Raw genomic sequence first — 23,195 nt, forward strand, 5'->3', positions numbered from 1 at the left:
GCAGATAACTGCTTTCTAAATTATTGTTGTGAAGTAAAAATGGTTTTGGCGGGAAACAAAGAATGTCCCCATATATCCATCATATTACATTTGTACCCCCCGATAACCCGATAACAATCAACAATTATTGCTTTTCTTCTGTAAGTTTCTGTGTCGAGTGGAAAAAAATGCCCAGCTAAACGCTAAACGCTAGTTCGGGAAAAACGGCGTAAATAAAACATCGAATATGCTGAATTATGAAATATTGTCGTAATTATAAGATTTAACGTCGATTTAACGAATGATGCCGTACTTATTGAGTAAATTTTTAGCTTGCAGGTACACCACGTAAGCACAGAATACCTAACAGTTCCTAAGTGGAACTCCTGTACTTTTTTCGTAAGTGTGATTCGTCATATTCGTCACTTAGCAAGTGCATTTTTTTGAGGTAGTCACCCCCCTGCCAATGTCTAAAATCAACGCATATTTAGTATTAGCAGGGGGGTGACAGCCTCAAAAAAATGCACTTGCTAAGTGACGAATCATGACGAATCACACTTACGAAAAAATAGTATAGAGTTCCACTTCTATTAGGTATTCTGTGACGTAAGTATTTAATACTGCAAAGCCACTGAGCTGTGCAAAGCCGTTAACCCGGGTCTTTGCAGTATTAAAACACACACATACCACATGTGTACTTACAAGCTAATTTACTTATTGATGTCGCCGTGAAAACAGGCAAGAATAGATGTTTCTTTTACTTGATCTACAACTAATATATCGTTAAACTAAGATTGTTCGTATATGTGACGGGGCGGGGGTGTATGGGTGAACGGAAGGGACCTAATTGCAAAGCTAGTATTTGATGAGGTGGGAGGTTGTAGCCTTCTAGTGATCCTGAGATGACTTTTTATATATACCTTCTGGCAGGCTCAGTTGTATAAAAAACGACTTACTAACTTGTATGCTTTGATAAGATTGCGATAATTCACGACTCGTTTCCCTCGGGAAAAGTAATTAAATTTTTTCTAGTAATCATTGACTTAGACAAGAAAAAACAAATAACGTAGGCGGTAACATTCCTGGTAAATGTTTGCACATTTGATGAAAAACTGTAAGAACATCCCTGACGGAAGAATATTGAGGTAAGAGGGAGTGATTATATTGTAACCAAATTCCTGTAGACTTTCTAAAATCACCGCTAGGAATAAGTAGAAAGTTGTAGAAATTGTATGTTACAAGAACATGAGTAAACTAAACACGTGGCGCACACCAGGCGGATGAAGCGCTACTCCCTCCGGAAGATTCTAAAGGCCCACACAGACAGGACGCGAATTGGCAACGCGGCGCGAATTTTCAACGTTTTATATTCTTCAAAAGCAAATAAATTTTAACTTTTCAAAATTTTCTTGTAGATTACATCAATAGATTCCAAATTTTGATCTCAGAATTTAATGATTCAATAATTAATAATTTAATAATATGCTTCTGAAAACTGAAAATTCGCGTCGCGTTGTCGCTTCGCGTCCAGTCTGTGTCGAGCTTACGCGTTTCGGCCAAGCGCCTGTTTCCTGAACAATGGGCATTGTCAGTGCCGCCAGTTTTATTATTTTTATGTGCGCAGTCGTCTCAATACTACTGTGTGAATATCATACAAGCGTATTATTTTAACGACAGGATATTTTTAACGTTAGCGCTAAATTTGCTCAGACGGCGAAAGTATCGAGCGGAAGGCTTCGTCGTGCACGAAAATTAATTATATAGACATTGCCTTCAGGCGACTGTTCACATCTTCATTTATCAATAATGTCGCAGGGAACAGCTTCATTTTAGATACAATTTTTAACAAAAAAAGCTAGCCGCCAGATAAAAAAGTTGTCGCGTTCACAATATTTAATCTTTTTGGGAATTAATCAAACGCATGATGAGAGGTCAACAAAATAGCGGGGAAATTTTACGCCATGTAAAAGCCAATATTATGAAAGCTTTGAATTGTGGTAAAGATATATTCATATAAACCTTACCCTGTGACAGTCCAGTCATTGTCATAATATTTGTCATAATCAGTCAGAATCAATTTCAAAATCCATATTTACATTTTGATGGCCTACCGCTGACCCAAATTTCATTAACTGTCAATGGTGAGAAATTCCAAAATTATTACATAATGTATTAGCAGTAAGAAAGCTAGTATTGTTGCCTATTATGCAAATGGTGAACTGTATTTTCGTTTTTGTATATTCCCTACAACGGATATGTGCAACATCAAGTGTCTAAAATCGTTGAAAGTTGTTTTCACTGTGTTTTTGATTCTGTTTTGGGTAAGTACACAATGTATGTCCAAATTATATTTGCTGAAAATGATAGGCGGAAAATTCGATTCTGCATGGAAGTGGCACATGGCCAGTTGAGATAAAAAGTTATCTTTCGACGAGGACCTAAACGTAACAGGCCCTTTAGTGGTAAAATGTGTGAATCAGAATGTTTCCAAAACTTGGTATATTAAACGACGGATGATACGCTTTAGAGGCCTGTGCTGTTTTCTCCGTAAATATTTTGCTAAATGAGAAATGACATTTTGTACACACACATGTTCTCAGCTTGACATCCGTTCCGCTTTCAGCTGCTCGGTGTTTGCCTTTTATTGAATACCCTAACCACATTATATTAAATGAATATTTCACTATTTTTGCTGTGCTTTTATCTACAAAACTTAATGCTTACACAGACAGTTTTGACATTTAATTTGCATTTCGTATCAGATTTATAATATTACGCTGCTTCATCCGGAGATGTTATTAATCGCAATATCGTACATTGTGCATGCAATTGCAACTCAAAATACTATCGTGTAAAAGATATACATATAATCAAGATATTAGTTTCACGGTATATTTTAGAGTTGTTTAAGGCATTCACTCACTCACGCTTTAGCTTGCTAATATGAAAATAGTGTTAGAATGATATTGGCAAAAGCAATGAACTTTAATAAATCATGACCAAATAGAGTTAAGGGAATAACAAATTCAAGAGGAAAACGAGTGGATAGTCCTTGCGTTTTGCAACTAAAAATTTGGCGCCATCCTTCACTATGAGGATCTATTACATGAGAGTCTTGCAGAAAGGGAGGTTAACACAGTCAATAGTCCGATTCTTTATCCGAAATATGCTGCTGGCCTATGAAGTCGTACATTGAAGTTATTTGAAGTTTGCGTGACTGAACTCAACGTGACGACAATCGTGAACTAGTAATATTTGCTATTATTAACATCCACCAAAAGCCTTGAACCGGCCAACAAGTCAGATATTTATCTGTTTTATTACTTTACCTATGCACCATGATCTTAGAATGTGATAAGCCCCTCGTTTTTGGCGCGCTTTAAGCATAATCCACCGTAATACAAATAATCCGGCCCCTCCAGATTATATATCCATCTAAATATATCACTTATCCCATCCCAGTAATAGCGAGTTTCACACCTAAACTATCGCAAATTACGGTAATTAAACAGCGAAATGTTGTAGCTGCATAACGCCCGAATAATTATTCTCATTGAACCTTGGACCTTCGTACTTTAAATGTGCAAGGATATATTTTCCTCTTTAATCCCCACGGAATTATCATACTGAAATAAACAACTGTCTACGTAAACCGCCCTCTGATATATCATTATGGCCACTCTAGTATAATAAATCCATCTTTAGAAAACATACGCTAGCTTTGTGTATAGGAGCATAGGGCTTATATTATTTCTTACTTCCTTTACCAGGATTTATGACAAAATGTAAAATCGTGACGCATAGTATGTCCAGAGTTTCAAACAACAAAATTTTAAATTTTGTACTCAAAAAATTATCGACATGCAGCACCTGCCTAGGCGTCCTGCTAACTTTATAAACAACTCGTTGAACGCATTCTGATTTAAATAACTAGCTTAATTAAGGCAACGTTAATGGATAATGCGAAACAAGCCTTACTTGTTGCATTATGCAGAAAGCAAATATTGTAAATGTTAATTATTTATCAGGTCAGTTATTCTGTACCTGCCCGGCATTGTTCTTCACTTTCACAATGACATTCTGTCATATCTACGACATTTGTCTGTACACCGACCTTTACCGTGAAAACAAGAAATACACCCCGTCCAGGTACTATGTTGTGATGGCTGCAGTTCACATCAGTTTAATATATACATCTCTAAAGCAAATGGTCCTACTACTCTGCATGTCGAGCAAAGTTGGAGGGACACCCGAAATCAGTGGTAGTAAAGGTTATGAAAACATTTTTGTGATATCAGTTCATCCACAACATGCAATATACTGACATGCAGCGTGACAGCGAGACATGCATATATTTTGCCTAGACGTTTGCGATGCGATCAGAGAAAGTTATGAAGATATGGTTACTAAACAAAGCACATTTTCTATCTGATAATGAATCTTGTTTTCTTTAGCTAGTTTGGGCAGTTTTTCTAAGGTTAGATCAACAGTATAGACCACAGCAACCAGAGGTGAAACGGATTAATCTTACCCCGAGAGAAGTACATGCTATAGCGGAAAAATATTATCTTTGAGCATCTACGAACACTGAGATAATCGGCAACACTACAGTCCACTAACTAGAACCTTTTAAGTTAATAGCTGCGTGTAAAATTTTAAATAATTACGAAAATATCACCATAATCTATTGACGTTCGTCCACAGCGAGAACTATATATTATTTGCACTATTTTCCCTTTGCGCACAGGCTTAAATATATATATAGGCTCGTCTACACTTGCGATTTTTGCTGCGATTTAATGTGCGATTCTCTCCTTTCGATAGATGTGAACGAGTAATAAGTTACGAATGTTCTGAATATAAGAGCTCTTATTTGAACTTCAGTAACTAAATCACTCGTTCACATCTATCAAAAGAGGAAAATCGCAGACATGAAATTGCAGCAAAAATTGCAAGTGTGAACGGGCCTTATTACCTTATGATTTCAGTTAAGATTACCAGACCCAATTAAGAGTACAAATTCCCGACTTCATGATCAATAATGCTGGAATTCTGCAGCTAACCCCCCCCCCCAACACCGCAGAATTTGGTGTTTATGAAGTTTCAACCCGAAAATCTGATCACTGGTTCACATTGTGCATTGCTGTATTGCATCAAAGAGAAAACTATTGAATAACGTTAAAAAGTTCGGGTTTTTTCCGAATACGCATTATGCAATCTTTTGGCAGCTCATCATACACATCTGACCGCTGTGAAATGGCCATTTTGCGGCTTAAAGTGTACACAAGGTTATTAATTCAGACGATTCATTTTTGCCGTGTGCAAGCTTCAAATCTTTTGTGCAAGACATATTTTGTGTAGTATCTATAAATATTTTTTCTCATCAAGTTTGAAGTCTAAGTATTGAGAATTGCGGCTAAGTATTTTTCAATGTTACCAATTTCCGCGGTGTCCCCCCCCCCTTCCCTCCTGAGAAGGAACCAATGGAAGTAAAGCAGAAATTGAATGTGCAATTACCTTGATCCTTGGTAGGTTCAATGCTAGGTTAGGCCCGACCAGAAAAGTCCAACAGGAAGCCGGACAAAAATGGTCGAACATGCAGTTTCGTTTTTTTTCAGCGCACTTCATTGTGGTTGCTACCAAGGCGCTTAAAACGTCAGAGTGCGCGCTTGAACTGGTTTGGGGCCAGTTGTATAAAACTAATAGACTAGTTAACTTTTAACTGTAGTTAGGGACAGAATTGGTCAATCAGAGTTGTGTATTTCTGAGATAACTCAGTAGGATTTAAGTATGTGTAGTTAAAGGGTTTTATACAACTGGCCCCTGGTCACGTTATTTCAGCTATATGTGCAATTATGAGGCAAACAAATACGTTTTGTTGTAACAAACCTTGCATACAGCGTGAAAAATTATTTTAAAGAATGCATGCCATTCTGTGTTTGGAGCATAAACATAGTACCTCCGGGGCGGGTTTTGCGTTAATAATTAATGGCGGATATAAAACAGCTGCGTGATTAACTAGCCGAATTCATATTAGAGACGGGAAACTCGTCTTAGAAGGGAAACTCGTCTAATGAGTAATGTGAATCCGGTCACAGACGGGTTTCTCGTCCGAATTTACCCGTCTAACTTTCACGTCTAAACAGACGGGTAAGGTGGACACTGGACGGGAATCCCGTCTGGACGAGAAACTCGTCTTAAATTTGCATTTAGATGGACCAATGAGACGAGTTTCTGCAATATCAGCACAGTCAAGGACGAAACAAGGCTAAGAGAAAACAAACAAAAATTTTAGCGTATAATAATTACGATACGCTTTTTAGCATTACCCGACCCATCACACGTATAAATTTATCCATTCCTATTCATATTTAGACGGGCTTTTACGATCAACTTTCCCGTCTAAGATGAGTTTCCCGTCTCTAATATGAATTCGGCTAGTGTGAGGACGGTTTTTGCACTTTTGTTAATGTAGCGCTTATCACACGGTTTATCCTTATACTTACGATCAGTTGTAAAAAGCGCATATCGCATTATGGCGATGTGGCTTTGTGGCGATGTTAAGATGCACCAAATCAGTTTTAATTTATACGGCCCTGACTTTGCTTACCGAAAGGAGTCAATAATTTTCATCCCTGTTGCGATACTGTAGAAATAATGGCAGTTTTACTTCACGTCCACATCGTAGATTTTTTGCATCTTAATTCTCAATCACTCATGATACAATCTTGCTAGCATACAGGGAAAACCCCGCATGGCATAAATAGCATATCATTGTCGTATTAGCGATAAGTATATGAGCAGCAGATGAATTTGAAATCTTAGACGCTTTTCGAGTGATTGATGACCATTTTAATTATAAACATGCATTAGACCGTATCGTATTTCGGGTGAGGGCATTTTTAACATTTCTAGTAATTTTTTCCGCCTTGTCAGCGCATCAGCGTATGGCGAAAGTTTTCGCCAATGTCGCTTTTAATTTAAAAGTATGTATCAGTGAAATTAAGCTCGCCGTAGTGGTAGAGCGCAACATATATGTGATCATGAGCTGAGATTCCCGTCATGACAATGGAAAATTTCTGCCGAAAAATTTTCCTTTTTAAGCGGGGGAGGAGATAGTGTTCTAATATTTTGTCAAACAGTGCATGTGAACTAAATTTTCTGCTATCAATCGACCATATTTCATAGTATCAATAGGCAATTGTACGTATCTTATTCAACGATAACTTCGAATTGTTGATTTAAAAATGCGGGAAAACTCGACCCTCGATATTCTACCCTCGACCCCCTGATCCTCGCAGTCTGTCCCTCGATCATTCCTAAACTCGATTAGGGTTGACCGGAATGAAAAGAACGCAACAGCCATAACTGGGAGTGTTTGTAGTCAGATTGTTATTTCTGTTATTTACTGTGGGTAAATATCGATAATTTACTATGAAGGAGAACGCTTGCTTCAACGTGAAATGTCTAAAGACTATTCTTTATGTTCTTATCTTTCTATTCTGGGTAAGTAAATGCAATTTTTATTTTAGACAACCTTAATCATAACACCGTTTCATAAATACCATCATTCGATTGAGCCTTGGTGAAAACGTTGCATATCTCAAAATTACTTCAATATTGAGACATATATTAGGCAAAATATAGGCAATTCTGTGTATAATATTTATATAGGAAAGGAAATATTGGGCGATTTTTTAACAGGTCCAATATATGTCTTTCAAAGCCGCTTCGTGTTTGCCAAGCCACACACAGATAGCGGTAACTCTATATATATTATTAACTGAAGACCATGTCATAAACTGGTCGCAGCAATTTTGTTTAAAACCACATTTGAGATAGCCTGGTACAGGATTATAAGTCTAAAATTATCCTGAACTGTGTATGGATTTAACATATATCATTCGCAAAATTTGCATTCGCTGTTTGTCATCGGGTTTGTAATTGTATGTTTATAATTTTTTGACCGCGATAATGTGTTGATTATTCTGATTGTCGATTCTGGCTACACATTTCTTTGTTTCGCTTATATCATGTGCATTTATCATCCACTGTTCGGATTGTGTCTGTGATTTTTATAAACAGTATCGAGAGACAAGCAATAGAGCTATTCGGCATTAATAACCGTGAACTTTGAAGTATATAAACTTGTTTCAATACTGGCAGCCGATGTAATTAATGAACGATAAAAATAGCCAGTATTCAGTGACCTAAATTATGCTCTATAATCTGTCCTGAATTTTAACGCAGTGTAGTTCTTGTTTTTAAACTTTTTGTGCATGCCACATTTCCCGTAAATGCGTATGGGGATTCGGGCTTATGGGGATACTTGGTCGTTAATTCCATGTTTGGTTCACGTGTTAGTTATGATTTTGAGTTGTGAATATAACATAATATAATTTGATATATAATTTAATATTTATATATAATTTTCTATTTATATACTGTGCAATAGAGATAAGACTATTATGATACGCATAATAAGAAAACTTGCATGAACAAATCGTTTAGTCAGCATTAGAAAGATTCAGCCATATAGTTATATTACTTATATATGACCCCCTTTTGCATGTAGAATTGAAAATTAAGTGATATTTTTCATATTTCTCCATTCACACTGACCTAACACATGATATTTTATACTAAGGAGAATTTTAAGAACCCATAACTGGCTCCTAGCTTAAATATTAGTAATGTCAATCTGTACTTTGTGGAGAAACTTGGAGTGTCAGAAATTAACTTCCTAATATTAAAATCCTTATAATATAAGTGCATTGCCAATAACTCCATTAGAATACAGATCTAAATGCAAATATTTCTTGATATGGATTAACTGGATTGACTAACAGGAGTTCAGCTACATACATTTGAAAAGATCTATCTATAATTTCACATGTAATTGCATCCTTTAATACAATCAACTTTCCTCTTTTAGATCTATATATATTATTTTGCATTGTTTAAAATACTTACTTGTGCATCTTTATTAATAATTTCACTTGCAACCCAATATAAGGCTTGCAATATGTTTGGATGCATCCTATATATGTATGGCCTGCCTTGATTCAGTTCCTGCCTTATGCGCTCATGTATATATAACCAACAGTTCAATGTTTTTATCGAACCAAATATTGAACAATTATAGTGTTTTTTTTTCACTCTAAACATAATAGTTGTGAAAGTTGATATAAATGCACTTGTAGTCAGATTAGAGTAATACAAATTGTAAGCAGGATCAGACCACACATCTTTGATAATCAGACCACACATCTTTGTTTTTTAGTGTGCTGGGGTGACCTTAGTAGGCGTTGGAATATGGACATTGGTTGACAGATTTGAATATAGTAGTCTGTTAGGAAGTGATAATTACATCATAGTAGTTTCGTTAATGATCGTAGCTGGTATTGTGGTCATAATTGTTGGCTTCCTGGGATGCTGTGGTAGCATCAAAGATAACAGATTTATGCTTATTGCTGTGAGTATATATTTTTAATAATTATAGGGACATTGTGGGTAATGTTGATGGCACATTTTCAAATTGTGATACAAATATTGTCTCTTAAGCTTTCAATTTTCTTAAATGGTTTTTTTTTAAATTTCAGCAATATCAATTAGTAATTTGTGAAATATTAGTGAACAACATATGGTAGCTACTAGCGAAGTTTTTTTGTAATACTATTTTTGGCTTTTCAATTAGCACCACAACACAACCCTGTTGAACTTTGATATCAAAACTTCATCTTAATCACTATCTCTAAATAGAATTACTCAATTAGCAATTCTATAATTTTAATATTGATTGTAAAATTATACTATGAACAGTATAGACTAATCCCTATACTTTCAATATTTTAGTTCTTTGTTATGGTAGTTTGTGTGTTCTTGGTGGAATTATCGGCTGGTATTGTCGCTTTTGCTTATAGAGGCCAGGTTTGTATATGATTTTTTTAATATCATCAAAGTGCCCAATATGGCAGTAGATTCATGGACTATTCACCCCTGCCATCAAAAGAAAAATTCCTTGCAGTCTGATAATTCCTAGAAGCTGGAGGTAATTTGTTGAACAGTTTATCATTGGCCAAAACTATTCTTTCGCCACCGTCGTACTGGATGCCTCCAATAACCTCATCCTTGTGCAACAAACACCTTAGCCTATTGCTTGCTCGACATCAAAACTTCTTTTGTAACAGCTAAACGAACGCACGAAAATCGTGCGTTAATTCCTGCACGCGCCTTAAGTGGTCCTAAGCACTTTTAGTTTTACACTAGCCGGTCATACTGGAGCAACTATCATAATTATTTGAGGCCATACAGCTCAACGGTAACAAATATTTCTAGAAATTGCAACATCTGTCTCAATGCAGTCGATCAAATTACCCAGCGTGCGTTTGGTTAAAAATGCTTGACCTGCCTTGCCTGCCAACAATTTCAACAAGTAAAGCAACGAAGCAAATACCTGGTATATGACTTGTACAAGATGCCGTTTAAACTATAAATTTCTTTAGAACAAATCGACTTTGTTCTAAAAATATCTTCATTTTTCATTCTTTCTATACTTTGAGATACATGAAGTCAAATATTTTCAGTCAGTTTTAACGGTGTAGTGAGTGTACTCCAATTTAATAAACAACTTGGTCTTGGATGGACGTTGCGACTCATTTGTGTTCGTGCCTGTGACACAATCTTTTTCCTTTCATTCATTTCTCGTTGTTCTTATAGCTTGAAAATGAATTAGAAGACAGTTTCTTGAATGCAATGAATAAATATGCAATCGACGATAAGGAAACAAAAGCAATCGATAAAGCACAGGAAAAGGTAGGATTTATATTTTCTATATTACGGTAGTGTCCAGGCCCTGCTCACGTATAGTTCATAGTATAAACATGTATAAAGTAGTGAAATTAGTGATGGAAATATCAAGTCAGGCATTCTTGAAGAGCACTACGAATATAGATGCAGTGGAAATTCCTAATAGTGAGGTTCTTTGATTCTATTGCGGGTTTCTGTTGTCATTTTGTGGCTGGCTGCGCCCATATATGTCAGAACTGTAAGGTGTCTGTTTTATGTCCTCAGCCAGCGACACATATACTGTGTTGGCGTGAAAGCAAATGTAAAGTATCAAACTATTGAATAATATAAATATAGATGTAGGTTGAAACAACGGCTTCAAACAACTTCGCATTGCATGTAAATGAGAGGATGTGACAAAAACAGTTCTCGACGTTTCGCCTTGAGGGCCTTCGTCAGGAAAGTTCACTTCTATACTGATTAGTATGAGCTAACTCTCCAAACAAGACTTTTAGTGAAAACGTCGAGAAGTGTTTTTGTTGGCCTTTTTAGGCAGTTGTTATTCCACATTTGATGCAAGAATGGACTGGTGTATTTGCTAAATCACAATTTTTATTGTATATAGTGTTATGCAATTCTTGTGTTTAGTTATATATCATGATATAATTTTATAACTAAACACAAGAATTGCAAAACACTAGATTACCATTCTGCCATGCATGCATGATAGAATGGTAAAAATAGGAATGTCAAAATATAAGTGGATTTAGCATGGCAAGGGGTTGTCCTAAAAAGCATACAGTAGGTAAACCATAGATAATTAAAAAGATTTATTAGCCATAAGTAAACTTATTTTCGCCGGTCATTCGCAAATATTAATTACAATTTTTCTGTCATGTATTAGGCTACGTTCACGCGGTACGTATGTAAGCTCGTAAAACCTCATGTCAGCACGTAAAACCTCATGTAAGCTCGTAAAACCTCATGTAAGCACGTAAAACTTCATGTAAGCACGTAAAACCTCGTGTAAGCACGTAAAACCTCATGTAAGCACGTAAAACCTCATGTAAACACGTAAAACCTCTCGTGTAAGCACGTAAAACCTCATGTAAGTACGTAAAACCTCGTGTAAGCACGTAAAACCTCGTATAAACGTTCATCCATTTTTACCGTATGAAAACCTGATTTCGAGCAAGCCAAATAGCTTACATACGTGAAGAATTAGAGTAGTACTGATTTTATTGTCAATCGTTTTGTCCAAATAGTCGAAGGTGTTGTTAAACATTGTCGCGTCGAGTTCTGTAACGTTTACATAATTTGGAATCCCAAGCCAAGCTAAATCTAATCTTAATGTACAATAAGCTGGCTGCAGGTTGTCGTGTCAATCCACTCAACCGTCGTATAAACACGTCATTCCAACCCAAACTCATGCAGCTGTTCACTATAGTTAAACTATGAGACTCATAGTAAGCTTAAGAAAACGTGGAATGCGACGCAAAAGATCGAACACAAAACAACATAGGAATTTCGAAGAAAAGGCAGGAACAATTTAGTATTTTGTTTAGAGTATTCATGCATACACACTGACATTATAACCTTATACCACAGAATACCTAACAGAAGTAGAACTCTATACTATTTTTTCGTAAGTGTGATTCGTCATGATTCGTCAATTAGCAAGTGCATTTTTTTGAGGCAGTCACCCCCCTGCCAATGTCTAAAATAAGGGCATTTTAATATTGGCAGGGGGGTGACTGCCTCAAAAAAATGCACTTGCTAAATGACGAATCATGACGAATCAGAACTTACGAAAAAAGTACAGGAGTTCTACTTCTGTTAGGTATTCTGTGCTTATACAGATACGGAAGGCACTAGATTCACTAGATTGAGTTCCGCAATAGCAGCTTATCTTTTGCTTGAGCTGGTGGCTAGTCTTGAATAAGAGCATGTATCGTAATCAAACTAATTTTTCAGCTTGTCCGGTTGGTAACTCAGAGTAACACCGCCACAAAATTAATAAACCGAGTTTCAGACCTCGGACTTTTCATTAGGTTTGGCGCATAATAAAAATGTTTGACCTCTGAAACGGGCTTCACATGCACACGCATGCAGTAACTTTAAGACACATGGGACTAGATTGGGTTCCATGCAAATTTATCACCAATATAAAATTATATGTTCGAAAACCGTCTTTATCCAGCATGGCAGTGGCTCTGTTAAAAGAGTATTCGATTAGTAAACCAAATGTCGCAGGTTAGTGTTCCACTGTGGCCAAGCTAATTTTTTAACTTAGTTCTCCCGTTGGTAACTCAGACTGTGTAAACTGTCGAAACTAATGGTGCCATATAAACTTTATTTGAATCATATACTAATATATTACTAATGCGACCAGCGACTAACCTTTTATCTTGATGTAGTTACGTAATTACTGATTAAATTAATTTCAACCAATCGTAGAACGTTATTTACAATAGTGATTTGAGAGATGGGTTTTTGGAATGAATGAAATGTGACTTGCGAAGGCGACTTCTACTTTTATTGATATTGATTAAATATTAAGATTTAAACTGTAGCTTGTTGTTAGTATTTTATATCTGGGCGACGGATATTTCTCAACAAGACCATTACAATGTTAATTCACACACGTGATACACATAATCATTATTTTTGTTACAAATCCGTCGTTTATGCAGTTTAGGAAAGATTGAGGCAGTTTTAAGGCCCTGTTACACGGTGCAATTTTTCCTGCAACTTCCTGCAATGCAATTCTTCTTTTGAGAGATGTAAATTTGGCAATTACAAAAACTTTTGTCTGTATTACACTCCAAGGCGTATCTTACACTTACATTTTGAAGACTCTTCACAAATGTACATCTCTTTAAAGTAGAATTGCATTGCAAGTTGCAAGTAAAATTGCACCGTGTATAACATGGCCTTTAGTAGCCGTATATTTAACGACTTTACGAACCGGTGATACTGACCAGTGTGCTGTATATCTGTTTCAGTACTGGTGTTGTGGAGCCACGAGATACTATCAGTGGAATGAGACTGTTTGGTTTAATCTTGGTAGTGGAAATGGAAATAAAACGTTAGCTGGTAGCAGTGATAAGTTAAAAGTTCCTGACAGCTGTTGTAAACCACCAATAGTGGAAGGCTGTGGTGAAGTGACTCATCCCTCTAATATCAACTACAAGGTAACGCTTGTAAAAATAATCATTACCCTCTTCAACACATGCATGGCAAATAAGAATGCAAATAAGCTATAACGCAAGAACGATCGCTCGCAGTCTTAGCCCCTAAGCCTCGTTCTCATGTTATGGTTTATTTCCACATTTATTGGTCAAAATGCATGTGTTGAAGAAGGCATGTGTGTCTTATGCATGTGTTGAAGAAGGTGTTTTGCATCTTTGCACGTGGCTCGTAAGATTAAAACTCTAATCCGTTTCATTTAAGGTGGTTCTAAATTTAAAATGTTGTGCGTAATTAGCGAAAAGGTACATTCGTCCTAGGCTAGTTTGAAAGTGGGTTCGTGGGCTAGAACTAAGGGTTCTTCTCGTTTTTTACTTAGGCCCGTTTCAAAGTTCAAACGTCGTTCTTCCCATGTGCCAAACGCACTAAAAACAGTAGAAAAGTAGTTGAGATGCCTCGTTATCTAAAGTTGGTAATGCCTTCGGCACATGAGAAACATGACGTTTGACACATTCCTTAAGGAATGTTTCCACTGTTGCGTTTTTTGTACGTAGCTACATAAAAATTTAATTAAAATCATTTAAATGACACTTGAATAGATGCATGGGGTTGGATTCTGTTGATGACTTGTTGTGGTTTTTTTCTGGCATGAAATTAATCATACAACAACTTAGAAAGTATTAAGCTTTCACGTGCGTGTACGTACGTGCAAAAAACGCGACAGTTGAAGCCAGCCCTTAGTAATTAGAAAAGTAAATGTCATTGAATTGACTCGAGTTCAACCCGTGACCCGTGTCTGTTTGCGTCGGGTAAACGTGCATGGATTCCCTCTTGCAGAGAGGTGGTTTTTTCCATGTCAGAGTTTCAATGTTTTCTCTTGCTGATAAAACAGCATAAATAATCCAGTAATTCTAATTAGTATGCATGACTGGAACCTAGTCTCACGAGAAGTGCACGCCACCATTGAGACATGACTGTGTTTATGTGACAAAAAAAACACAACATCACAACCATGATAAAATATTTATTTGTGGATTCTTGACATATGGAATGATCACCAACGCATGGGTTGAAATGTAATTCGCTTGAGTATTTTTACCAGTTTCGTGAATATTCTGCCGATCCCTGAAATGGCAATGAAAAATGCGAGAAAGGTGGAATAAATACCGTGCGGGCATATTTGCCTGCAACTATTTCATAAGTTAAGAAGATAATACAATATGAAGATAATACAATAAACCTTGCAGGCTTTGTACGTGCTTAAAACGTGCTAAACAGTCCCTAAAATATTTTTCCTTTTGAAGGGTTGCATTCAGAAGTTATCAGAATATATCGAGGACCATCTACTTATACTGGGCGCTGTTGGACTTGGAGTTTCAATACTACAAGTACGGCTTGTTCCAATCTTTATACTTTTTATGTGCTGCATGATTACGTTAAAAACAATAGCTTCATTATCAACTGCATGTCTTTGATGTATGTATTTGGCGTATAAGCTCGTCACAGAACTTAGTTCATTAGTGGTGTCATTACCGATACAATATTCTGTTGAATCAATTTATGAAATATTCTGCTCTTGTTTAAAGATGATGTCTAGTGATGTAAGCAAGCACTTTGTTTGCATTTTAAACTGTTAAATTTTTTGAAATGCGACGAACTGTCTTGACACATTATTGGTTGCTTATCTCACACAATATAAGCTGGAGCCAAAAAAAATTTTAAAAAATCCGAAACATACGGGTAGTGTCGCAGCTCCTCGCAAGAATGATTTTCATTGGCTGAACTTTACAATACATTTCTGTTTCAACCAATAACATAGCTTCGTTCTTTAGAAAGCATAGAAAAGCATTATCCAATTGGACGAAAGCTTCCGAGAGCTGCGACATGTCCCAAACATACGATATTTAGACAATTTGCGGCCCCTCATTGTTATGAGCAGTACCGATGCGCAAACCTAACTGGACAATGGACATTACCTCAAGATTAATCCTTAACTAGAATTATATTCGTAGTGTCTGGACATGGAACTACTTTACAAAATAAAACAGATTCTGAAGATAGTCATCTCATGTTCTTGATATTCAAGATACAACAAGAGTGTAAATGCAAAAGAAGTGATATTTCGCTTTTATCTCAAAGAGATCGTCAATAGTCTGGGAAAAAAGACGAAATATCACTTCCTCTGCATTTACACTCTTGTTTTATCTTGTTTTATCAGTTTTATTTTGTATTTTCTGAAATTGTCTGCTTGCCGTGGTTACTGGCATTACTTTAGGTTACAAATTTCTCTCCGAATCCCTCAATCACCTCAGGTGCCTTCAAGTTTATTTTCTCTCCTCTTAACTGTGCAATTTCCTTTATAGCTTCTTGGATTAATAGTCACAGCGTTGCTTATCCATCTCGTGGAAGAATACTAAAGTCGTCCAAGAATTACAGAAATGAACAGTTTTAAATAAGAAGTGTTTGTATATTTTTCTTAGTTATAAATAGGATTAACTTTTTAAAAATGGAAATGTTATTTTAAAGACTCTTGTAGATCTAGGTTAATAAGGTACTGACTATCTAAGAACATTTGTACATTACCTGGAAATACTTTAACCGTTTTTAAAAGGCCCTGTTACACGGTGCAACTTTTCTTGCAACTTGCAATGCAATTCTACTTTTGAGAGATGTATATTTGGGATACACACAAGTGTATTACACTTCATGCACTTTTCTTCTGCAAGACTCTTCACTAATTTACATCTCTTAAAAATAAATTGCATTGCAAGTTGCAAGAAAAATTGTACCGTGTAGCATGGCCTTTAGTAAAAACCGACAAATGGACTGATTGTTGGCGGGAATAATACTACCGATATTTCATGACAGAAAATTGGACGAACTCATAATTTTTTGTGCTAATAAATTTCTTCATCCATAAGTTGGTTTATGCTATAACAATTAGACAAGTCGGAATCGATGTGTAATTTCTAATTATACAATAAAATAAAAATATTGCGTTAAAGATTTCAAAGGTGGATATTATTGGGAGACGGGGTCTAGAAACGTGAATCAAAGAGCATGCATGGCTTTGTGTCGGAAAAGAGAAATACAGATAAATGGTTGTCTAAAATTACATAGAACCATACACAAAAATATGATTATCAACAGTTAAGGCTAACGCCTGTATTCAAAAAGCTCGTGTGGCTCCCCATTTCCCTGACGAATAGGAATTGTTTAGTGTGGAAATTGTCTAAAGAGCTGCTATGGTGGCTGATGACAATGTAATGGCTGATAAAAAAAGCTTCCTCCTTGTACTAGTATAATGACTGACAAGCGCATGGAATGCACTGGCGTAGGTTTTTAAAATATCCAAGCTTGCGATATTAGTTTTACGAAAAAATGGAAGCGAATATTTCACATGTTATATTTTTAATGCGCCGTGTAGTGACTTCGTCCGACTCGACACAAAACAGGCTTTCTCGCTCTTTTTGACATATGTGAAATAACAGCTTCATATGCATAATCTTGTTTACTTCTTCACAGGATTGAGCCCCGAATTCTTTCTTTTGAAAGTTTAGTAAAGCATGCAAATTACTTGTGCTCTCGTTCAGTTAAAAACAATAGCATGCATTCCTTGTTCTTGCTGACCAATCAGAGCCAAATAATTTGATGACGTAAGGAGGGAAATTTGGAGAGGAGTTGGGCGTGCTTTGATACAGAAAGTCATTATTGAACATTTCCTTGTTGGGGCTAGACGTTTTGGACATAGAATTGTGAAAAATCTTCAAGTCCACGAGAAGCGAACCTTTCATGATCAACTAACAAGGCGTCTATCTTGTTAGCGCTGTTGATGACTACGTCTGTACAGGTATTTATACTTAAAGATAACCTATTTCTAAATGTTCTCCGTAATGGATCAACGCGTTTTGTTGAGTCTGAATGCATGCAAACATTTTTAATGCCGGCTGCCACCATATATACAGACCGATTTTTTCTAAATATTAAACTAGTTCAACCATCATACGTTTTCAAACACTTACACTGCCATTTCTTGTCACTTTAGAGCAAAAACGGGAGAAAAAGCGCAAGATTTGAAGGGAAATGACCAGTTCATGCGGTTAGTTCATGGTTAGTTCATGCGACACCAGATTTTACATTATAATTCTCTATGGGCCATGGGCATGCATGTAATGGGTTTTCGATTTGTTTTCTTTGTATAAATCGATCATTTATGCAGGTGATGAGAACTTATAAATTGGTTTCGTTTAAATTTCAAACTCTTTAATAAGTTTGTCGATTTGTTTTATGAATCAATGGGACTCTGCTTTTAATGAGTGTACTTTTAAATTGGCTCCGTTTGAATTTCAGCGAAGTTAACTCTTTGTATTCTTATTTGTGATATGATCGTCCTTATTAACTTAATTTGAACCTTATACTTCTTCCAACTCGTTTTATAAGGCCAGACTGTCTATAATTCTATCTATAGAGTCGTTTCACAAAATCTAGACCCCGTTAAAACACAATACACAAACGTTATCGGAGCAAGATTAAAGGTTTTCTACAAATCCAATGTAAAACGTCCCACAGATCTTTGCATGGACTGTTTTTCGTCTGTGCCTTCGTGTACCACCCCGCATAGATATCGGCGTCACCGACAAATTAACAGCGTTGATGACACTAATCTCAAAAAAACTATTTTCACTGAATTTGTCAATGAAGTGTTAAAACATCAAAATGTTCCTTACGATTAATTTGTAGAAACTGAACAAATATCTATAAATATACTGGCTTTACATGTTGGTACATAGTTTCAAGCTTTTCCCTGTCAATTTTTGTTCATCAATTCTCTTTTTCCAATTTTTAGAAAGAATCGTTCGCTATCTTCGAAGGAAACGCCCCAAGAAAGGTGACTGAAGGCAATCCTTAAGCGCTCGCAAATGCGTCCGACGTTTTCTAATAAAAATTGCAGGTGCCACTTTCAAGGGCAAGGAAATTGATGATAACAAGTTGGACTTCAATGGGGTGAGGGCATGGGGATTATTTCATTTTTGTCCATTGTTGTCCTTTTGTGCAATTTCTGAATGCTTTCGAGGTTTCAGTTGTGCTCTTGAAGTAGGAATCTTTGTGAATGCTCCAGTGACTTCGTAGTTCAGTCGCCTGTACCGGAGCATGCTTTGAATGATCGACTGTGATGTTGATTTTCCCCGGGTGTCAGTTGTGTGCATGTGGGGGGAGGCGCCGCCCTTCGTGTGTTCATCTTTCGGGAGGCCTGCGGGCCCGATTGGCATTCGGGGAGAGTCGACTTCGCAGCCGAGCGTCCGGAGCTTGTTTTGGTCCAAGCAACTGAACTGCGAAGTTCCTGGAGTGTTCACGAAGGCTTGTACTTCAAGAGCACATCTGGAACCTCAAAGGTATTCGGAAATTGAGCAGAAGGTCTACAGTGTACACGGATGGAATGATTTTCAGAAACTCGCCTAATTGAAGTCTCACATGTTTGAATTTTTGGAGATGTCCTTTTGACTGGCATTTGTACTCGTTCCCAGACCTTTGCTATATGCGTACGGGTCATGTTTGCTAAGACTCGCTGTAAAGCTGTATGTTCACAGTCAGGTTCTAAACGTACTTCTAGGTATCGCTGCTATACGCTTATGATCGTATTTTGTACTTCCTGACTTTGCTATATGCTTACAGTCATGTTATGTCCTTATTTATTGACCTTGCTATATGCAGAGGGTCGGAATTTAACAACGCGAGTCATTTCTGACGGGAACATTTTCTTTAGTTGTTTGGCATTTGACTATCAAAATCATTCTTGAAGCGTGCATGTGATGCTTAGACTATTGCATAATATTCAGTTTACCTTTCTTGAGTTTCAATTTTCGAACTCGCAGTTTAGGCTATCCAACCAGTTGGATTTAACTGGCCGCTTCTAACAATGAGGAAATACGGGTGAAAGGGGCCCCTCATTTGTATTTCTGTGTTGAAGCATCAGCTATAGGCAAAATAATCCGCTCCCGTGAGCGCCTAAACCTACGAGCATGATAAACGATTTTAGCAAGGGGTTTATAGTATATAATGCTCTAGTCTGCATCGGTTTAAAGTGAAAAAACACGCAAGCATTCATGATTTCGCTTGCACCAAAAACAAACATTTGAGCTAATAATTTTTAGGATTAATTTGTTTCCTGACTATATGCAGGAATAGGTTCTTTAGGGAATTGAAAATACTTTTCAATACGATATTTTAATTAGTTTTTTGGATAAAATTATATTCAGGCTAAATTATGCTTTTGCGTGCAAATTGTTATTGCCTTTATGATCCAATCTTAACATGAAGTATAAGCCATGACGGAGGTCAAAAGCAAATGATCCATTAAACAACATGTGATCATGAACAATCAGATCAAGACACTGGACGAAATGAAACCATCTTTGTCCTGATTAGAAGTTTCCAATCGCTTAAACTGAACATCCTAATTGACCCAACCACATGCATTGATCTTCCTACGCCAGAGTGACCGTTGGTGTTGATTTGAATCGAAGGCTGTAAGCTGTTCTAAAAACTTGAAGTTCCGAAGTGAAAATCGAATTAAGGTTCTGAGAACCAACTGAAGCCTGAAAACGAATACGAACTGAAACTGAGGTTCTTAAAACGACTGAACGGAAGTTCAGAAGGACGAACTGTGCAAGGTTTAGATAATCCTTAATTGACTTCGAATGTTCATCGGATTGTATAAAGATGACGAAGACGTATACGTCGAAGACGACCGACGATGATTCAAGGGACGACGCGACGACGACGACCGAAGACAAATGCGATGACAGATCGACGACCACTGATATGTACAACGACCGCTAATTCAGCTGCTGCATTGGATTAAAGATGAAGAGGATGACTAAAAACTTTCAGGTTCATACTATAGGTACTATAGGTATACTGTAGTTCAATCTCGAATCCAGAACTTCCAGATAAGCTTTGCATGAAATAACAAATAGGTTATTGTTAAGTCTGGGTTTGAGATCTCCTGGTGGTGTTCATGAAATTTCAAAATTTGGCGCATGATTTTTCACGTTAAAATCTGAGATGAAATAATGAAGTGAATGAACAATATTCACACTGAAAGTTGAGGTGTAATTTTGCTAGTTGCATGGTTCCTCGGTCGCATGTGCGAGGTTTGAATTAGATACATGATACCTCAACTAAGTTTGGCATCATACATTTTCATCAAAGAAAATTAGCTTCATGCATGTCATAGGACCATCAATAATGATGGCTGTTTTCACAACAAAAACGTGACAGAACTTAAAATTATAAATGCAGGCTTTCAATTTCGATCGCGCAATAAGAGTTGGCGGATTTTGATTCCAACTTGGTAATCGACGACGACTCTTCAAAATGAAAGCAGCGCGCGCAGTCTTTCAAACCACCAGGAGCGTCTGATGAAGACTAAGAACACATGCAGCTGCCAATGTTCATCGATTTTTTCCCGAAAACTGGTTTTTAATATCCAGTTTGCATGGCTGTTCTTGATCTTCAGTCAGACGAGCGTTATCGTAGTGCGCGCGTTCGGTTAACGTTGTGCTCCAAGATATTTTTCACTTAGAATTCAGATCTAAACTGAAAGCTGTCTTATGGGGTCCACGTTATAAGCGCCGATTGACAGCGTTTTTCTATTTGAAAAATTGTTGTGGCGCTAAGTACCATGTTGTAATGATTTTTCGCGCTGAGGCACCTGTTCTGTATTGTTTTATACGGAACGGAGTGTCTTCAGCTGCACGCTGCGCACTTTCGGACGAATATTTTTGCTTTGAAATCTTCGCCGGAGTAAGTGGAGTTCGCACGGTCTGAATTAGGAACAACTGACGGACGATTAAAACACAGCCTTAAGTTCTGTTTCGGCCGACAACGACATTAATGCATGATCCGGGTTCATTCAGACCGTTAAAGCGTCGTCGACAAACCAGCTTTAAAACGCAGCGCTCGCAATCGCGGCGAAAAATGCAATGAAATTGAAAGCGATGTTGAAATACGTGATGTCAATACATGGTACTTAAATACTTCAACAAATCGTAATTCTGCGGGAACATAAGATTGTGTTAACGTTGGAATGAAAATTCGTTAAAGTATGCGACGCACTATCATGCAAAAAGAGCGACATTTTTAGGCTTAAAATGTTGTCTCTGGGAAGGTTGGATGGGAGTTTGACTAACGGACAATCATATAGGGGCATGCAACCCAGTTTGTGGAGGATCACCAGGGTGCGATATAGGATGCACCATAGGTTAAGTTAGGTTTAGGGACATGATTGAGAATCCACATCTGGGTTTATCTGACACGACATTGCGCGCGCTAATTCCCATTTCAACCTTCAAATATGGCGTTTCAAACATGGCGTTTCAAATATGGCGTTTCAAATATGGCGTTTCAAATATTCAATGCTGCAGCGGCGACATTTTTAATGATCATGCATATTGTTCTTTTTTTTAGGTTATAAGTTGTAAATAAATGTATTTTGTAATAGTAAATAGTTAGGTTTGGGGGGCCCCATTAGGTTCCGGAACTTCGGCTATTTCGGAAATAGGTTTCGGAACTTCGGCTTTTTCGGAAATAGGTTTCGGAACTTCGGCATTTCGATTTCGGTGGAGGGTTTTTCTCCGGGTACTCCGGTTTCCCTCCTTAAAAAAACAGTGTCCATGTTTGGGGCCAAAGTGACTGGATTTTTTATTATGAAACGAGTCAGACAATTCTGATATTCGGAAAGAAAAGTAGCTTTCTATGCACTAAATTCTTAATAGTTTCATGAATTACTCGACTTAAGAGGCGCCGGTACCCAGCCTCGATGCATTTTCGTTAATAACAATACTTATTAAATAGATGAAATGGGCAAAAATAGTACCAATTGAAAGCAAAGATTGACGTCTCTCAAGAGATATTTGATAATCAGTGGTTAATCAGTGACAAACAGAAATTTCGTTCGTAGAAATAGATGGGCATGCATGTTCCTATGTAATTTATGTTAATATTAAACTTTGATAGTGAAATTCCCTGGCCTCTGGGTTCAATTCCCAGAACACTGAGTAAAAATCGCGGCAAAAAGACGAATGATAGAAAATCGAATGAGTTAATGCAGGAACTAAAAAGCATAGAAACGTGTCTGAAAAAACGAGTCCGACGATCGTCAGCTTGGACCCCTTTTGAAAAATTAAAGATCAGTATGAGATTTGAAGAATGAAGAGAGCCGAAAATCATGTGAATTT

General features: G+C 37.0%; 1 protein-coding gene across 2 annotated transcripts; it reads left to right on the forward strand.

The window, feature by feature from the left end:
• Positions 1-2,164: 2,164 nt before the first annotated feature.
• LOC114528981 (CD151 antigen-like) lies at positions 2,165-16,639 on the forward strand. 2 transcript variants are annotated; one of them, XM_028550692.1, is made up of 7 exons: positions 2,165-2,300; positions 9,263-9,454; positions 9,835-9,909; positions 10,699-10,794; positions 13,773-13,961; positions 15,261-15,344; positions 16,320-16,639. In XM_028550692.1, exons 1-7 carry the CDS (start codon positions 2,235-2,237, stop codon positions 16,371-16,373), a joined length of 756 nt encoding a protein of 251 aa, XP_028406493.1. In that variant the 5' UTR covers positions 2,165-2,234; the 3' UTR covers positions 16,374-16,639. The 2 variants fall into 2 exon arrangements, with proteins under 2 accessions (XP_028406493.1, XP_028406492.1); XM_028550691.1 differs by lacking the exon at positions 2,165-2,300 and adding an exon at positions 7,300-7,485.
• Positions 16,640-23,195: the final 6,556 nt, after the last annotated feature.

The sequence above is a fragment of the Dendronephthya gigantea genome, unplaced genomic scaffold, assembly GCF_004324835.1.
Source record: "Dendronephthya gigantea isolate DGI-Jeju-01 unplaced genomic scaffold, DenGig_1.0 000052F, whole genome shotgun sequence".
NCBI lineage: Eukaryota > Metazoa > Cnidaria > Anthozoa > Malacalcyonacea > Nephtheidae > Dendronephthya > Dendronephthya gigantea.